This window comes from Xiphophorus hellerii, chromosome 16 (assembly GCF_003331165.1).
Source record: "Xiphophorus hellerii strain 12219 chromosome 16, Xiphophorus_hellerii-4.1, whole genome shotgun sequence".
NCBI lineage: Eukaryota > Metazoa > Chordata > Actinopteri > Cyprinodontiformes > Poeciliidae > Xiphophorus > Xiphophorus hellerii.
Genome location: NC_045687.1, coordinates 209622 through 226927, shown reverse-complemented (window position 1 = coordinate 226927; position 17306 = coordinate 209622). Strand labels below are relative to the sequence as shown.

At 50.7% G+C, this 17306-nt stretch overlaps 2 protein-coding genes and 1 long non-coding RNA gene across 5 annotated transcripts; all 3 read right to left on the bottom strand.

The window, feature by feature from the left end:
- Nucleotides 1-123: 123 nt before the first annotated feature.
- On the bottom strand, nt 124-892 carry LOC116734977 (uncharacterized). The gene is made up of 2 exons (XR_004342303.1): nt 840-892; nt 124-729 (listed from the first exon to the last, which is right to left on the bottom strand). It is a non-coding gene; the product is annotated as an uncharacterized LOC116734977 (long non-coding RNA).
- Nucleotides 893-2033: 1141 nt separating this feature from the next.
- Nucleotides 2034-12227, bottom strand: sh2b1 (SH2B adaptor protein 1). 3 transcript variants are annotated; one of them, XM_032586480.1, is made up of 10 exons: nt 12043-12226; nt 8902-10797; nt 5817-5918; nt 5639-5730; nt 5199-5281; nt 4782-4937; nt 4491-4702; nt 4239-4413; nt 3955-4045; nt 2775-2917 (listed from the first exon to the last, which is right to left on the bottom strand). In XM_032586480.1, the coding sequence occupies exons 2-10, from the start codon at nt 10543-10545 to the stop codon at nt 2896-2898; spliced, it is 2577 nt and encodes an 858-aa protein (XP_032442371.1). In that variant the 5' UTR covers nt 10546-10797; nt 12043-12226; the 3' UTR covers nt 2775-2895. The 3 variants fall into 3 exon arrangements, with proteins under 3 accessions (XP_032442369.1, XP_032442370.1, XP_032442371.1); XM_032586478.1 differs by lacking the exon at nt 3955-4045 and having other exon boundaries at nt 2034-2917; nt 12043-12227; XM_032586479.1 differs by lacking the exons at nt 3955-4045; nt 12043-12226 and adding an exon at nt 11323-12002 and having other exon boundaries at nt 2034-2917.
- Nucleotides 12228-12688: 461 nt separating this feature from the next.
- LOC116734944 (heat shock 70 kDa protein 1-like) lies at nt 12689-15331 on the bottom strand. Its single transcript, XM_032586484.1, has 2 exons — nt 15197-15331; nt 12689-14895 (listed from the first exon to the last, which is right to left on the bottom strand). Exon 2 carries the CDS (start codon nt 14870-14872, stop codon nt 12953-12955), a length of 1920 nt encoding a protein of 639 aa, XP_032442375.1. The 5' UTR covers nt 14873-14895; nt 15197-15331; the 3' UTR covers nt 12689-12952.
- Between the last annotated feature and the right edge of the window lie 1975 nt (nt 15332-17306).

The window sequence follows — 17306 nt, the reverse complement described above, 5'->3', positions numbered from 1 at the left end:
TAAATCCAGAAGATCAATCTCTGAAACATTTAACCAAAAATCCAGATTAATCCCGATTAGCACCAGGGTGAGGAGACTTCCTGTTGTCAGGCATGGGGTTAAATATTTAGTTTATTGATTCACTTTCCAAATGACTGTGGTATTTTTGCTGGCGTTGGACGCCGTTTCATTTCACTGACGACTCCTGAGAATGTTTTTGATCCAGCGTCTATTTAAATGTTTTCTGTCATCTGATCTAGAAATGTTTTTATCTGAATTAAATTGAACATTTTAGAAAAACCTGAGACTCTGGCTTCTTCGCTCGTCTGGGGACTGCAGCGCCCCCTGGGGACAAACTCCAGATCAGTTCTAAGATAAGATAAGATTTATTGTCATTGTCATCAACAGATTACGAGATTGAGATTTGCTCTTGTCTAGATCAGATCTAGAACAGATCTCTGAAATGTTCTAGATCAGCAGATCACCATTAAATTATTTAATCTGAGGACAAATCTAGAATGTTCTCTGGAATATTTTCCTTCTACACATCCAGAACCAGTACCTCCGCTGCTTGGATCCAGATTCTGGTTCTGTTCATGATCCAGATCTTAGGCAGCAGAAATAAACTCATCTGCTCCAAGAGTCAAGAAGCAGAAGACAAACAAAATCCAGACTGCAGAATCCTGTCTTCCTCCTCCGGGCGCAGGCGGCCATGTTTTCCTCCTCATGGTGGATCAGGTCGGCTGCTCTCTGAACGTAACGGATCAAACATTAGGAAGTGCGGTTCTCGGTTCTGGAATCAGTTCCTCTGAACCTCAAGATTTTTGTCTCGATTCTTTTTGACGATTCATTTTTCTCACCCCGTTTCCCTCCTGAGCCGCCAAGAACCGATCTGGACTGGATGGTCCAGAACCTTCGGCCCAAACCAGGACAGAAGGAATAAAAGACGCCACATCAGGTTGAATGTTTCACTATATTTATATTATATCATTAAATTTGATGTAGTACCTGAAACTAACCACACAGGACAGCAATGTCTGTCCTCAACAAACGGTCCCAGCAAAGAGAAAAGAGACAGAGAAAGGCACGAAGAGTCTTCCAACTGAGACGAGGACAAGGACACGGAGGACATGGAGGACAGCGGACAGACGTCGCAGGCTGATGAGCAGACAGACACAGAAAGGCACAACTAGAAATAAGTTCTCTGAAATGTTCTAGAAGTGTTGATGAGGAGGAGACAGCAGGAAAACACCAGGAGCTCCGTTCATCGTTTTGTCCCCAAAATTAAAAAAGGCACAAAAACATCAGAGCTGAGATGGAAGTTAGAAAATCAAACTAGAAAACTTTAATACTATTCACCTGACCATCGTTATTATTACTGTCATCGCTCTGTCCACGCTTCTCTGACTGGGCTCTGAGGTAAATGGTTCCGTCCCACTCCAGACCCAAAACCTTACACAGCGCCCCGCTTCCAGCCAATCGCAACCGGACTTTACAAGTGATGCAATTTCCTATCAGGAATCAGTTTCATCTGGATAAAGTGACTTATTGCTCAGCTTGTTCCAAAACTAAACCAGGACAAGTGGAGACATCTGGAGGGGATGCTTCTAGAGAGCTTCTACTCGGGACGCGCCGCCGCCCTGGGGACGAGCCGCCGCCCTGGGGACCCGCCGCCACCCTGGGGACGAGCCGCCGCCCTGGGGACCCGCCGCCACCCTGGGGACGAGCCGCCGCCCTGGGGACCCGCCGCCACCCTGGGGACCCGCCGCCACCCTGGGGACGAGCCGCCGTCCTCTGGACGCGCCGCCGCCGCCCTGGGGACGAGCTGCCGCCGCCCTCTGGACGCGCCGCCGCTGCCCTGGGGACAAGCCGCTGCCCTCTGGACGCGCCGCCGCCCTCTAGGCGCGCCGCCGCCCTGGGGGCAAGCCGCCGCTCTCTGGACACGCCGCCGCCGCCCTGGGGACGCCCCCAACATGTCAATGGGTCATTAGTGTTGGTTCTGTCAGTAGTGGTAATGTAGTAATGGAGGTCAGAGGTCAGATAAACCAGCCAGATTAGGGTTTCCACTATAATCCGACCTAATCTGAACAAATTAACTCCAGATCCTGGATTAAAACATCCTGAACTTCCCGTTTCCCTTCCTGTGACCTGTAGTCAGGCCCAGACGAGGGGTCAAAGGTCAGGAAGGTCAAAACCCACAGTGAGCTTCTTTCCTTCCAGTTTCTGGACTAGTCCAGAATCGGGCTCAGAACCAGAACCAGACCCGGTAATCTGGGTCATGTTGGATCTCCAGCAGGTGAAGAACATCCTGGAGATCTGACCCTTGACCTTTGGGTCATCTTTGGGACTTTCCAGGGATCTGTTTGGGTTCAGAACTTTTTACTGGGTCGAATGGTTCTGTAATCTGAAGCAGGTTCTGGAGAACCGCCCGTCTGGACTTCTCTAACAGATTGCAGGCGGCGGACAGAACTGTGTCTGGACCGGTTCCAGGGACGGTGTAAGGTACTGGTTCTGTAGCGTATGTTTGGCTGTCTGGGCAGAACCGCGTGAGGTTCTAGTCCTGCTGGCTCCACAGGCATAGTGTCCAGAAGGTTCTGCGAGGCGGAGCGGCGAATCGGGCCGGCGGTACTGCTCGTTAGTGTTTCACTTGTCGGCCTCGTTTAGTGTTAGAACTCCCCAAGATGACCGCCGCCTCAGAAGAAGGAGTACTGGTTGTCGACGGCGCGCGGCGCCCTCGCCCCGTCCCGCTCCTCGCCCTCGGCGGCGTCCAGCTGCCGGAGGGGCGTGTCCTCCCAGTCCTCCGCCGGCCCGCCGCCGCCTCCGCTTCCTGCCGCCGGCTCCGCCTCGGATCCTCTCTCCTGGGGAGGGGTCGGCGGCGGCGGGCGTCCCGGCGGCAGCGGGGGGGGTTGGGGGGGGCTACGGGGTCTGCTGGTCGAGTCTGCAGGGGTCCAGGAGGAGAAGAAGAAGAAGCGATGAGTTAGAGAGAGAGAGGAGGAGCGGATGGAGGGAGAGACAGAATGGCGGTGAGTGGGAGGAGTCAGGTGGTTCTGGACTCTCAGGGACGGGTTCCCATGGTCCAACAGAACCTCTGGTTCTGATCGGCCAGCTACAGATAATCATGAGGTTCTACAGGCTGCAGCTCAGAACGGCCCAACTGGTCCCAGGACCATTACAGCTCTCCTTCCAACACATGGGTCAGAACCAGAACCTGGCAGGTCCGGTTCTACCGTTTTTCTAGAGCTCATCATCTGTTGTTCTTCTTTCCTGAAATTATTTGTAGTTTTTATGTCATTTCCTTCTTCTAGACGCTGTAATGTGCAGTAGACGCCAGTAGGGGGCAGTAAGACACAGAACTGTGTGGTATAGAATGGCACTATCTGGAACTGAGCCTGTAGAGCCGGTTCTGGTTCTGCACCAGGCGTGTTAAAATGATATTTCACATCCTGAATGTTCCATCATTTGAATAAAAAGCATCGCTGAGTCCAATAAGAACTTCTTGAAATTAATTAATCCTGAATCTTTGGCCATTGATCAGAATTTCAGGATTGTTCTTGTGAATTTTTCACAATCAGAATGACATATTTTGTAGATATTTTAGAAATATCTACAATATTTCTGCTCATGACATTAAAGGTGACTTTTTGTTACTGGCCACATGGATCAAGGCTGAGGGAGGACGGCAGTGAAAGTCAGAAACATCGCCACCTGCAGGTGGGATCCGTCCATTTCCCCTGAATTTTGGAGATCGAATTGCGAAAAACTGGTATTGACTGACGTAATTTGGCAACTGGAGGGCCACATGAAAAGTTAAGGCGGGCTTCATTTGGCCCCTGGGCCTCGAGTTTGACAGGTGCAAAGGATCTGAATGGTTCTGGTTCTGGTCGGACCCGGAAGCCGCCCCGAGAGCCCGGACTGAATGGAGACGCGTCCTCGCTGCCACACACTGGTCCTCCGGGCCGGGTCGGTCTCACTTACACACAGTCAGAGATGGGGGTTGATGGAGAGTCGGGATGGCGCGTGGTGATGGCGTCGCAGGCCGCGGGCCGACTGCCCGCCCGGTCCCGGCCTGCAGGGGGCGAGCCAACCATACAAGACAACAACAGAGAGGTCAGATGGGTCCCACGGGCGGGCGACGTCTCCTCTGCTTCATGGATCAGTACAGCATGAGGATGAGGATGGTGACCCATGCGGGACAGGATGAAAGCTTCACACCTGTCCAGGGACCGGTCCGGGTTCTGCCGACCCGGTTCTGATCGTACCTGGCTGTCGGACCGCCGTGGCTCCCACGAAGCTGATGAGCGTGACATCAGAGGCACCGCCAGACTCCAGGGGGATGGGATGGACCCGGAAGTGCTCCAACATGTCGAAGATGGACTGGAACCAGAGGTGCTGGACCCGGCACTGGCCGTCCTCGTTCAGGGACAGGCGGAGGTGCTGCGGGACCCGAGACACGGAGACATGTAGCGCGGCAGAGACACAAAGACAGTCCGCCCTTCGCGTCCTGGACTCACCTTGGCCTTCCCCTGGAAGTTGAAGGTGAGGACGTACTCTCCCCGCCGCGTCTCGCTCTGTCGGACCAGGAAGACGCCGTGGCTCGCCGGGCCTCCGGCCAGAACCAGCTGGGCTGCCTTGAGACGCGACAGGGTGCCGTGGAACCACTGGCACTCGCTGAGCGGGTGCTCCACGGCCTCGGAGGTCACCGCGTCAGAGAACAGGAACGACCCTGCAGGGGAAGCGCGTCGGACCCGGTCACTCAGGGTCCCGGCTGTTTCCAGAACCAAACCTGCCCGGGTCATCGTTACCCGTCGCTTCTGGCGTCTCAGCAAAAGGCGTGCCCAGGCCAGCCCCGACTCCCCCGAAATTCCTGCCCTCCGGCTCGTCCAGTGGCGCTCGAGGTGGAAGTTCTGGAGGAAGCGGATCCATGAGGGGGGAGGAGCCTCCGATCCCTCCGTAGCAGACTGACGGGTCAGAACCCGGCCGGGGAGAAGGAGCAGACCAGGGTTAGATGTTCATGAACCACCACAAAGATCTCATGTTTCCTCCAGACCAGTACAGAAGTTCTGATCCAGTCTTGGTTTCCACTGAACCCGGCTCTAAAGCGGTCCGGATCAACGGCCTTCTCAAGGTTTTTCACAGTACTTCTTTGGACTTTGGTTCTCCGGTTCTCTGGATCAGAACTATTCCTGGCCCAGCACCACGACAGGAAACCCAACACTCACCTTGTGAAAGACGCTCGCCAATCTCTGGCGTTCCACTGACGTCCAACGAAGCTGGACACACTCCTTCAGCGTCGTCCTGCTCGCTGCAGCAGGAAGCACAGTTAGTAAAGCAGAACCGGCTGACATCCGGACTCGGTGCAGCCAGAGGTTCTGGCAGCCGGACAATCATCACCTTGTGTTGTTTTAGAGGAATAACGATGAATAAAGTTTCCCCGACAGGCTTCTTCAGCAGTCTGGACTGTGGACCCTGACATTAGTGGTAGCTGCTACATGTTAGCATTCAGATGCTACTTTAGGCTAGCATAGCTTCGCTGCTAGGCTAACACCTTTTAGCACAACTGAACACAACGATAGTCTTTCCCAGCGTCCAATCAGATCATCTAGCAGCAGAAATTAACCCTGTTGTAACTCCTGAGGTTCTGCTCCGATTGGATCAGTACCTGAGACAGATGGCGTTCCTGATGTCACTCAGCCAAGCTCTCATCTGCACAGCGTCTCGGGTTTCGATCACATACTGGGCCGACCCGTCCAGCTGCGGAGGAGCAGAGACAGGGCAGCTCAGATCAGAACCAGGCCCGGCCCGTTTGGGTGGGAGTACATATAGGGAAACATATGGACCTGCAGCAGGAAGGTGTTCTCCTTGTCCGGGACCTCCAGCGCCGTGGTACTCCTCACGTCCACGATGGAGAAGCAGGGAACCGTCAGCCGGGGCTTGGAGGCCTGGAACACAGAGGTTCTGGTTCTGACCCGATACCATCTACTGCAGGGTTTCCCCCAGTGTATTAAAAGCCTGGCGGCCCGCCATGCTTTACTAGGCTAAGCTTTGCTTGACTTTATTTTGAGAAAACTTATAATTGGGTGGGGGAAGAAAGAAAAAAAGAAAAAATCTTCAAGCCGGACTGAAAGTGTCTCCGTTGTTCTGAGAGTTTCACTTGCAGAGCCGAGTAATTTCTAAAAGATTTATAGGTTTATACTTATAATCCGGCAGAGCGGACCAATCACAGCGCGCAGCAGAGCGGACCAATCACAGCGCGCAGCAGAGCGGACCAATCACAGCGCGCAGCAGAACAGACCAATCACAGCGCGCAGCAGAGCGGACCAATCACAGCGCGCAGCAGAGCGGACCAATCACAGCGCGCAGCAGAGCAGACCAATCACAGCGCACTGCAGCTGCTCGATCTTTTAAGTTGACCTCAGCAGGGGTCGCGCTCCTCCTTCCACTCAAACTGGACGCCGACTGACCTGTATGGATATTTACATCGACCTCCTGTGAGGAATCATGTTTCTTTAGAGAACTCTACATCAAGGTCAGAGTTCAAACCCGCCGTGTTAGCTCTGGTTTAGGGGTTGAACCAATTAGTCGACTCTAGGACGTCTCGCGAGTTTTTACATTTCATGTCGACTAGTCGCAGTCATGTGATTGCCGGTGGTGACAGCCTGTGCTGATCTGACAGCACAGTATACGTCACAAGACACAAGAAAAATAAGTTAATACATTAGTTTAAATGATATGTAGATGGATGCATATTTGTGGTTTTACAGTGTTTTTAAAAGGAGATGGAGTTGCAGCTGCAGTCCACTACAAAACACGAGCCGTCTAAAACTCGCCCCCTTCCCGCTAAGGATGTCACTTAGCCGGCTCGCGAGTGTCTTTGTCACGACGATCTAACTAATACATTATGATGTTATGTTGCTGATTAAATAAAAGCCTGTAGTTGGTAATGACAGTGTATACTTGTCTGACATATATATAGCCGTGAGTTCGTGCTAAGAATGACACTTTGTGCTTAGAAGTGTCATCAGATCAGCTGTCAGAATGTATGACACTCTGACAGCAGATCTGACAGAACACTGGGTACAAAATGGCGTCTTCAAAACAGATCGAGGACAAGCCCGCATCTTGTCAAACAGGTAGAAATTCGTCAACAGTGTGGAAATATTTCACTAAAGATGACTCTTCTGGTTTAACTACCGTAACATGCAAAATCTGCAAAGCTGTGCTGAAGTACAACAAAAGTACGACCGCGATGCACAGTCATTTGAAAAGGCATCCGCTAATGCTAGCTCCTGAACAACCGGCTCGATCCAGTCAGTTGTCAGTAACTTCATTCATGAAACGTACGTGTGTGTGTGTGTGTGTGTGGGGGGGGGGGGGGGGGGGGGGGTGTCAATATTTGCCGTGAAAATAGCTAATAAAGCCTCCAAGTAGTTGTGAAGGGTTTTTGCGCTTACGTCACTATGACGTCACCGCGACTAGTCGACATCGACTCGACTATTATCATGATGTAGTCGACCTTAAAAAATATGTAGTCGTTCAACCCCTACTCTGGTTGTGCAGCTCTATGAACCGCAGGAATAACTTGTAGTAGTGAATTCAGAGGAGCGTTGAGGAGAGGTGAGAATGATTTATCTTTGTGAACAAAGAATGATGTGGGGCGTTTCCATCTCAACTCGCTGCCCAGCGTGTGGCGCTGTCTTCCCTGTAATCGAACCAGCGCTAACCTCATCATGCAGGTTCAGCCGGTGAGGAGCTTTCACTCTGGTTTTATATTATTTTATTTTTATTTCTATTATTATTTTTCCGGTTATACGAAGCATCAAACCGTATCAAATGCTTTGTCCACTTAGTCAGACAGAGTTAATGAGCGCAGAGATCTGAGAAACTAAAACCGTTTCTGTGACTCTTATTAAAAACTCAACAGAAATGTTAGAGCTACTAAAACCACATTAGCAGGATTAAATTAAATCTCCGTTTGTTGCTCATCTCTCAATAAATAAATGTTACATTTATGTCTTTGTGCTCTGTGTTAAAATATTAGCATTATGGCCCCTGAAGCCCTGAGGGCCTCATGGAGCCGCTGACTTCATTTGGATTAAACAGAAATGCAAATAATTCATATTTATTTTAATTGTATTTTTTGATTTGTTGTTTCTAAGACTAGTTGTGGGTTTAAATATCGTTTCACTGGCCATGTTTTCCCATAACATATAATTACCCAGTAATATTGTTACTTTTCCTGTCCACTTAACATCTTTTACTACAAAAACATGGTGGACCGCCCGCCGGGCTGAGCAGCTTTGCTGAGGGAAACCCTGTACTGGTTCTGACCCGATACCTTCTACTGGTTCTGGTTCTGACCCTGATACCTTCTACTGCAGAGTATCAAACTAATTTTTGTTTTGGGCCAATCAGGATCATGAAGGCTCTTAAAGGGCCGGTTGCAGCAGAATGTTTTGATAAAGCCAATTTACAAACTGTTAAATACAAATGAATTATTAAAATGAAATATTATTGTTGAACATCTAATCAGTCCTTTCAGGATTTCTTGATTCTTTTTGTGATTTTTGTCCAATAAAAATCTAAATGTTTGTGGTACTAATTTGCAAATATCTGCGACATTTGCTCTTATTTATGATAGTAAATGTGACTCTTTATGACTCGCTGTGAAAATCATGAACTATAATCTGACATCAAGTAAGGCTGCAGCAGCTGGTTATGTCACCGTAAGAAAGTTTATGGCAATTTTTGAGAAAAATCTGCAATAAACTCTCTGGACGATTGAGTTGATTTTTGTGTGAGGGCCACATAAAAAGCTAAGGCGGGGCCAAATTTGGCCCACGAGCCTTGAATTTGACACATGTGATCTAGTGGTTCTGACCCGATACCATCAGCTGGTTCTGGTTCTGACACGATTGCACTGACCTTTGGTGGGATGAAGAACTCCAGGTAGAACTCCTCTCCTCGCTCGCCCCCTTCTCGGTCTCTCTCTCTCAGGACCAAACGACATTTGTGCCAGCGGCCCCCCCTCCAGGGGACGGTGCCCCCGCCGGCCAGGGGCAGCACCGGGGTGGCCTGGGTCCCCGGCGCCGTGCTGTTGCTCTCTGTGCCGTGGTGCAGCAGTCCGAAGGAGAAGCCGGAGAAGCCGTGGCTCCCGCCCAGCTCGTCGCTGGAGGAGCTGACGCTCACCCCTCCCTCCCGCACCAGCCGGCCCACCTTTCTGGGGGGGCCCAGGGCAGCGGCGCTGCTGGGGGGCAGCGAGTTGGAGCCGGGGTGGGGGTTCTGGGTGAGGATGGGCGGTGGCGAGCGCGAAAGCCTGAGTTTCTCCAGCCGGTGGCTCCACTTGTCCTTCTCACCTGCCTCTCCGTTGCTCCGCCGGCGATCGCGCGCCGCCTCAGAGAGAGACAGTGAGGTGGCGCTGCTGGAGGACGAGGGCGGCAGGGAGGAGGAGGAGGAGTGAGGAAGGGAGAGGGGCATGGACAGGGACACGGGCATGGAGGAGGTGGGCATGGGGGGCTGTGTGGCGGCGCTTCTCTTGGCGGCGCCGGAGTCCTGGACACCCAGGGTGTAGCTGTAGCTGCAGGGCAGCGGGCTCTGCGCCGCATCGCTGGAGGCGCTCCTCCAGTGCAGGATGCCGCGCACGCTGCCGCGCACGCTGCGCCCCACGCTGCGCAGCGAGAAGCGCTTCTTCAGCTTGTTCTTGGAGGAGTTGGGCGTGCCGTTTCCTTTGGAGTCGGGCGGAGGAGTGACGGAGGAGGGAGGGAGATAAAAAGTGCGATCCGCCTCAGAGGACTCGTCGCGCTCCGCGCCGTCACCGGCCGCAGCCGCTCCAACCCAGCTGTCTTCCTCCTCCTCTGCAGGCGCGGCGTCGTTCCCGGGGCCCGGCGCCGCACCCCGCTCCTCCCGCCTCCCGTTGTTCCCCCCCACCGAGGAGCAGCAGGACGACGACGAGGACGGTGGCAGCACTTGGCCCTGGGCGTAGGAGTCCTGGAAGCGGTCGCTGCCGCGGTTCTCCAGCACCAGCCGGGACGGCGCCGGCCTGGACGCCCCCTGCGCCGCGCCGGAGGGAAGGGGGAGCGCCGGGCCCCCGGGTCCCGCCAGCGGCGACACCGCCTCCTCTTCCAGGGAGGTGGCGTCGGATGGGGGAGCCCAGCTCATCATCTCGTCGCGTCCCGAGGCGCCGCTTGGAGGCAGCGCCCCCTCCAGCTCGCTCTGGAAGTGGCGGACGAAGCGGTCGGTGAAGCGGCGGCAGAAAGCCGCCGCCGAGTCTGCGCTGTAGTGCGGGTTCTCCAGGAGAAACGCCCGGAAGTGGCGTGCAAAGTCTCCGGCAGCGACACGCGCATGGAGCTCACAGAATTCGGTCCAGCTGAGGGACGGCGAGGGGGACGGCGTGGGCGTGTCGGACAGGGAGGACGGCGGGGCCGGCGGGCTCACCAGGGGGGCCAGGGGCGGCGGCCTGGAGGACAAGGGCAGCAGGGAAGGCGACGGCGGCGACGGGGAGGGAGAGGGGGGCAAGGGGGAGGAGCCAGAGGCCCGAGGGCTGGGCGGAGTCAGCAGAGAGCCGTTCATCCTGCGAAATGTCTGCGACTCAGTTCAGTCCAATCGCTTCAACATGCAGAGACAGGAAGTGAGAAAAGCCAGCAGCTCGTCCACAGCCTGGACCCATAAACCTGCAGCCGATCGCAGCGCCGCGGCTCGCTGCTGCTCACATCCTCCGCTGCTGCAGCAGAGCCAGCTCCTCCAACCAGCTGCAGCGCCTGACCTCACCACGCCGGCTCGTCTTCATCTGCTGACGGACGCCCAGAGAGCCGAGGCCACGAGCTGCAGGATACAGAGGAGGGGTCAACAGGAAGCCCTGCACAAGGTCGCCGTCAGTCGGGTTAGTCGTCAGTCGCGTCGCCATCAGTCGGGTTAGTCGCCAGTCGGGTCGCCGTCAGTCTTGCAGGAGCATGAAGACCAGGAATTTGATGATTTGTTCAACATAAAATAAAAACCACCAGGCGGCGCCTGCTCTGGCTTTTCAGTTCGGGTCGAAAAGCCAGAGCAGCTGGTCGGATACCTTACATACGTAGCAGAGACTGAATGCATGTTGCCTGAAATGTTACATCCAAGATGTCTGCTGCACTCACATGAGTTCAAAGTGTGATTGGAATATACTGTTTGCATGAATATTCAGGCTATTTTTGTCAGATTCTAATCAGCAGCTGTTCCATATAATGCGATTACCTAAAAACAGCAACGGCCCTTTAAATAACCTGCCACCAGCATCATTTACCTGATCTCTATCAATTATTCCTAAGCTAAATGTTTTACTAGGAAGTAAACAGACTCTGTGTTATTTCTCACCAGGATGTTTTTCTGTAACTTATAGCGCCAGTAGCAGAAAGTAGCCACTTTGCTCCTACAGGTTCTGGTTCTGTTGGAGGTTTCTTCCTGTTAAAGGGGAGTTTTTCCTGTCCACTGTCGCTCCGTGCTTGTCCAGGGGGAGTGAATGTAAAAACTTTTTAAACCAGTATGACTCACTGGAACTGCACTGCTTGACCAGTTGAATCAGCTGGAATGACTGGACTGGAATTATTTTTGAGCCTCCAGAGGACTTGTGTTGTGAATTTGTGATATTTAAATAAACTGAATTGAAAATGTCTCTTTAAGTGGGTTATTAAATGAAGATCCTTCCAGATTTTTCCAAATGGATCTACTTTCTCCTGCAGACGGTTACTGTAACCCGGGGCAGCTGAATAAATGCTGAATAACCTCTGAGTCCGTCCAGCACCAGAGGCTGCTGTTAGAGCCACTAACTGCAGGCTAGCGATCATTCAGCCCGTTAGCCTGCTAACCTGCTAACAATAGCTGCCCGCTCTCCCCGCCAACCTGCCGCTTGTTGTCCGCTGGGGTCACACCCACGGCGGGGTTTTAGCTGCTCCGTGGGGTTTCATGTTGGCTGTGCGGAAAATAATCCGCGGACTGAATCAGAAACCTGAAGCTAACGCCAAACATTAGCTCCGAGCTAACGGCTACCTGCTAACCCGCTAACTAGCTGCTACTAAAAGAGCGACTGAGCCGTACCTGTTCATCGCAGCCAGGCGTTTCACCTGCGGCCGCACATACCGGCATCCAGCCTGTTAACGCAACAACAACACCATCCTCCGCAAACCCTGTTGTCGCTGTTGTTGTTGCTAAATATGAATATCGCTATGCCTTGACTGGACCCGTTTTCTCGCTCTGCTTCTTTTCTCGCGATATTTACAGGAAGCTCGGTCCTGTTTGAACTCGCAGCTCCAGTATTGAAACTTTGCTCACTAAATGATTAATCTGTCTCTTGTCCTATTGTATCTGATTAACTTTAGTTTTAAAACGTTAAATGTTTGTTAGTTTCGTGTATCTAATTTGTTTTAAATTAGAGAAGTGTGTTTCTTTGGTTCTTTTTTCCTCCCCATCCAGTTTAATTTATTCTCAATATACTTTTCAATGCCTCCAGAAAGGTTTATATACTTAAAAGTTGAACATTAATAGAGGCCTGGAACCATGAGGCTCATCTTCTCAACATTTAAATGTTCTTCAGAGCCTCAGGAGTTTAGATGTGGACAAAATATGAAGCTGGTTTCATTTGTTTTGCTTTGACCCGAAACCCAGAAAAATAAAAACATTGATCAGAACATTTGGTTTAATCTTTTATTTTACTGTACAGCAAAGAAAAAACGTGTTTACTCTGTAAAATATTTACAACTTTAATGATCATAACTCAAACATAAAGTTTTTACAGTTCAATTGTGACCATGATGACTCAAGAACATCTGAAATTACAGCTCAGTTTTTAAAATATATTTCACAACAACAAACAGTCTGGAATCGTTTTTCTCATCTTTATTACATTGTCCAGCAGCTTTAAGATGAAAAATACATTCAGATGCAAATTATATTTAGAAAGAGGAAGAAAAACATCAAGATGAGAAAAGGTGAAACCTCCAGTGGTCCTTCAGTCCACCTCCTCCACAGTGGGCCCCTGGCTGTGGGCTCCTGCCTGCTCTCTGCAGCTCCCAGTGGGCCTCCCTCCCTGGTACAAGTTGCTGATGATGGGGTTGCACACCTTCTCCAGCTCTTTCTGCTGGTGTTGGTACTCGTCTTTCTCAGCCAGCTGGTTGTTCTCCAGCCAGCTGATGGTCTCCTGGCACTTGTCCACCACCTTCTTCTTGTCCTCCTGGCTGATCTTGCCCTTCAAGCTCTCGTCCTCCACGCTGCTCTTCACGGTGAAAGCGTAGGACTCCAGGGAGTTCTTGGCAGCTATCTTGTCCCTCTGCAGCTCGTCCTCGGCTTTGTACTTCTCGGCGTCCTGCACCATCCTCTCGATCTCCTCTTTGCTCAGTCGGCCCTTGTCGTTGGCGATGGTGATCTTGTTCTCTTTGCCGGTGCTTTTGTCCACCGCGGACACGTTCAGGATGCCGTTGGCGTCCACGTCGAAGGTGACCTCGACCTGCGGGACCCCTCGTGGAGCGGGCGGGATTCCCATCAGCTCAAACCTGCCCAGCAGGTTGTTGTCCTTGGTCATGGCTCTCTCCCCTTCGTAGACCTGGATCAGGACCCCGGGCTGGTTGTCGGAGTAGGTGCTGAACACCTGGGTCTGCTTGGTGGGGACGGTGGTGTTGCGTTTGATCAGGGCCGTCATCACTCCTCCGGCCGTCTCGATCCCCAGGGACAGAGGAGCCACGTCCAGCAGCAGCAGGTCCTGGACGTTCCCCGACGTATCTCCCGTCAGGATGGCGGCCTGGACAGCGGCGCCGTAAGCCACCGCCTCGTCCGGGTTGATGCTCTTGTTCAGCTCCCGGCCGTTGAAGAAGTCCTGCAGCAGCTTCTGGATCTTGGGGATTCGGGTGGAGCCTCCCACCAGGACCGCGTCATGGATCTGGCCCTTGTCCATCTTGGCGTCCCTCAAAGCCTTCTCCACGGGCTCCAAGGTTCCCCTGAACAGGTCGGAGCACAGCTCCTCAAAGCGAGCCCTGGTGATGGAGGTGTACAGGTCCACCCCCTCGAACAGAGAGTCGATCTCGATGCTGGCCTGGGAGCTGGAGGACAGGGTCCTCTTGGCCCTCTCGCAAGCTGTGCGCAGCCTCCTCAAGGCTCTCTTGTTCTGGCTGATGTCCTTCTTGTGTTTCCTCTTGAACTCCTCCACAAAGTGGTTGACCATGCGGTTGTCAAAGTCCTCTCCTCCCAGGTGAGTGTCTCCGGCCGTGGCCTTCACCTCAAAGATGCCGTCCTCGATGGTCAGGACGGACACGTCGAAGGTGCCTCCGCCCAGGTCAAAGATCAGGACGTTTCTCTCTCCCGACTTGCCTTTGTCCAGACCGTAGGCGATGGCGGCCGCCGTGGGCTCGTTGATGATCCTCAAGACGTTGAGTCCCGCGATGACGCCTGCGTCTTTGGTGGCCTGTCGCTGGGAGTCGTTGAAGTAGGCGGGGACCGTGACCACGGCGTTGGACACCTTGTGGCCCAGGTAGGCCTCGGCGATCTCCTTCATCTTCACCAGGACCATGGAGGAGATCTCCTCGGGGAAGAAGGCTTTGTTCTCCCCTTTGTACTCCACCTGAATTTTGGGCCTGCCTCCGTCTGAAAGCACCTCGAAGGGCCAGTGCTTCATGTCGGCCTGCACCACCGGCTCTTCAAACTTTCTGCCGATCAGCCTCTTGGCGTCAAACACCGTGTTGCTGGGGTTCAGGGCCACCTGGTTCTTGGCCGCGTCCCCGATCAGCCTCTCGGTGTCGGTGAAGGCCACGTAGCTGGGGGTGGTCCTGTTGCCCTGGTCGTTGGCGATGATTTCCACTTTTCCGTGCTGGAAAACCCCCACGCAGGAGTAGGTGGTGCCCAGGTCGATGCCGATGGCCACGTTTTTAGCTGCACACATCTTGGCTGGGTTTCCTTTCAGGCCTAAACCAGCAGAGACACACAGGAGGAGAAGGAAGATTATTCCCTCTCAGAAACACTTCATATGCTACACTTTAGGTTTTTACTGGACTGTGTAGCAGGTTTTGCTCCAATCTGACTGCTTCTGCAAAGCTGCGTTCAGCGACGCCTCGGAGACGTTCAAACATCATTTGCTCCACAAATCTGTCCTGTCTTTGACTAAACTCTACAACGTGTGTTTCTCTGTCCCTCCACCAGTTAATAGGAGCATGAATTCAGTCTGTAGTCGCTGCGGGAGCAGAGAAGAAGAAAAGTTAGAACTTACTGTAGTCCAGAGTTTCCTGCGCAGAGCGCTGTGATGCTTCTTTCTCCTCTGCTGGATCTCCTGATGTTCTCTGAAGGTCTCTGAGTCTCTAACTGTCTCAGCTTCGCCCTCACCGCTATTTATACCCCCTCACTCGCTTCTCGCTGCTTCTCCAGCCTTCGGCCAATCACAGGGCGCGGCGAGGCCCCGTGACGTCATGACGTCACCCGCTAGAAGTTTCTCCCAGCTTCTGGTCGCTCCGAGAAAATGTCAGAAAGTGACAGAAAAGCCCGATGAATTCACAACATTTCCAGAAGCTCCCAGAGCGGGAATGACGGAGACAATATTAGAGCAAAAATATCAACATGTTGGTTTAATAAAGCGCAGAAATCCTCCTGAAGGCCGAAGGTTTATTCAATCTGTTGGATATTTCAGGTTTTAGACGGAAGGAGACTCGGAGGACTGGGACTCTCCAGGTTCACTTAAACTCGGATCGGATCTGTTTTAAGGAGAAAGTTGTCTTATTAACACTACATTATAAGCACACTATTTAATTTCATCTATTTAAAAATGTCTCTGAGTTAGACATATTTATTGTGCGTTGGGTTCCTGATCGGTTTATTTATATTGTTTTCTGATTGTTCTTTGAAATCATCATCAGGCTTTCCAGGGTCAGAGGTCATCTTTAGATTCATTTATTTTAATCAAACTATCACAGCTGATGTTTTCTTTGTTTTTATGACTGAATAAATTAGTTTTCTTTTTTTTTTGCAACTAAGCATCAAATATGGAAGTAATAAATCATTTACTTTGAAGCTCCTTCAGTGATGAAGATGATCGAGTTTCTGACATGAAGCTGGAATAATAATAAATTATTATTATTACTAGGAATTACAGCCTACATATATATATATATATATAGACCAAAAGTTTGGACACACCTTCTAATTCAATGGGTTTTCTTTATTTTCATGACTATTTATAAGGCAATAAATCCCACTTATTAACCTGACAGGGCAGGTTGACCTATGAAGTGAAAACCATTTCAGGTGACTACCTGTTGAAGCTCATCAAGAAAATGCAGAGTGTGTGCAAAGCAGTAATCACAGCAAAAGGTTGCTACTTTGAAGAAACTAGAATATAAGGGCTATTTTCAGTTGTTTTACACTTTTTTGTTTAGTGCATATTTCCACATGTGTTATTCATAGTTTTGATGCCTTCAGTGTGAATCTACAATGTCAATAGTCATGAAAATAAAGGAAACTCATTGAATTAAAAGGTGTGTCCAAACTTTTGGTCTGTACTGTATATATATATATATATATATCAGGGCGGGCTGACCACCTGCAGTGTTACCATTTGGCTGTGGAAGATCTGCATTAAACCAACAAAACAACATTTTCTAATATTTCTCTAATATCAGGGATAATTGTCTTTTAGAAGTCTAATTTCTCTGAACAGCAGTAAATGTCTGTCTGTGAAACTCCAGCTGCTGCTGCTCTTTCTGCTTCCTGCTCATATTTCAGTGATGTTTTTCATTAGTGCCTTAATTTTTATATTTAATAGTGAAAAGATGATTTTTGTTTCTGCCAAAGCAACTCAAGTCATTTTTTCCTCTAGTTTCTTTTTATTTTGTTTCAATATTGCAAAAACCCCTAAAATATTATTAAAGCACACATCAGTAGTAAAAACTGTAAATTGTTATTTTTCATTTATATTTTGTAATTCTATTTTATGTATATACAGAATATTTTTTCTGCAAGATTATACTGCAATTCTATTTTGTGTATTTCTAATAAATATTAATTTTACTTAGTACAGGTTATTCAAGTTTTTTTTCCCACTTTACCCACAAAATATTTGGTTTGTCTGAATGAATAAAAGCTTGTGTTTTACTAATTGTTTCCATCCATAATTGTGTCTCTTAGATGTAACCGTGGCTCCACAAGCTGCAGATGTTACATTAAATAATTGTGTGATTAATATTTTCCCTTAAACATACTAGTTACAGATGTCATAAAGTGTAATTACGCAGTCAAAATTTTTAACTACACAGTCATTAATGTTTCTCCCTACCTGAAATAAAGTGGAACCAGTAGCACCAGTTATGAAGATGCCATTAAGATGCTTT

Excerpts from the sequence above, each read along its gene's own strand:
- sh2b1 (XM_032586478.1), bottom strand. The coding sequence starts at position 10,545 with ATGAACGGCTCTCTGCTGACTCCGCCCAGCCCTCGGGCCTCTGGCTCC. Across the intron at positions 5,282-5,638 it reads AGGAACGCCATCTGTCTCAG|CGAGCAGGACGACGCTGAAG; the intron begins GTACTGATCCAA and ends TTCCTGCTGCAG. Across the intron at positions 4,938-5,198 it reads TGGCGAGCGTCTTTCACAAG|TCTGCTACGGAGGGATCGGA; the intron begins GTGAGTGTTGGG and ends CTGACCCGTCAG.
- LOC116734944 (XM_032586484.1), bottom strand. The coding sequence starts at position 14,872 with ATGTGTGCAGCTAAAAACGTGGCCATCGGCATCGACCTGGGCACCACC.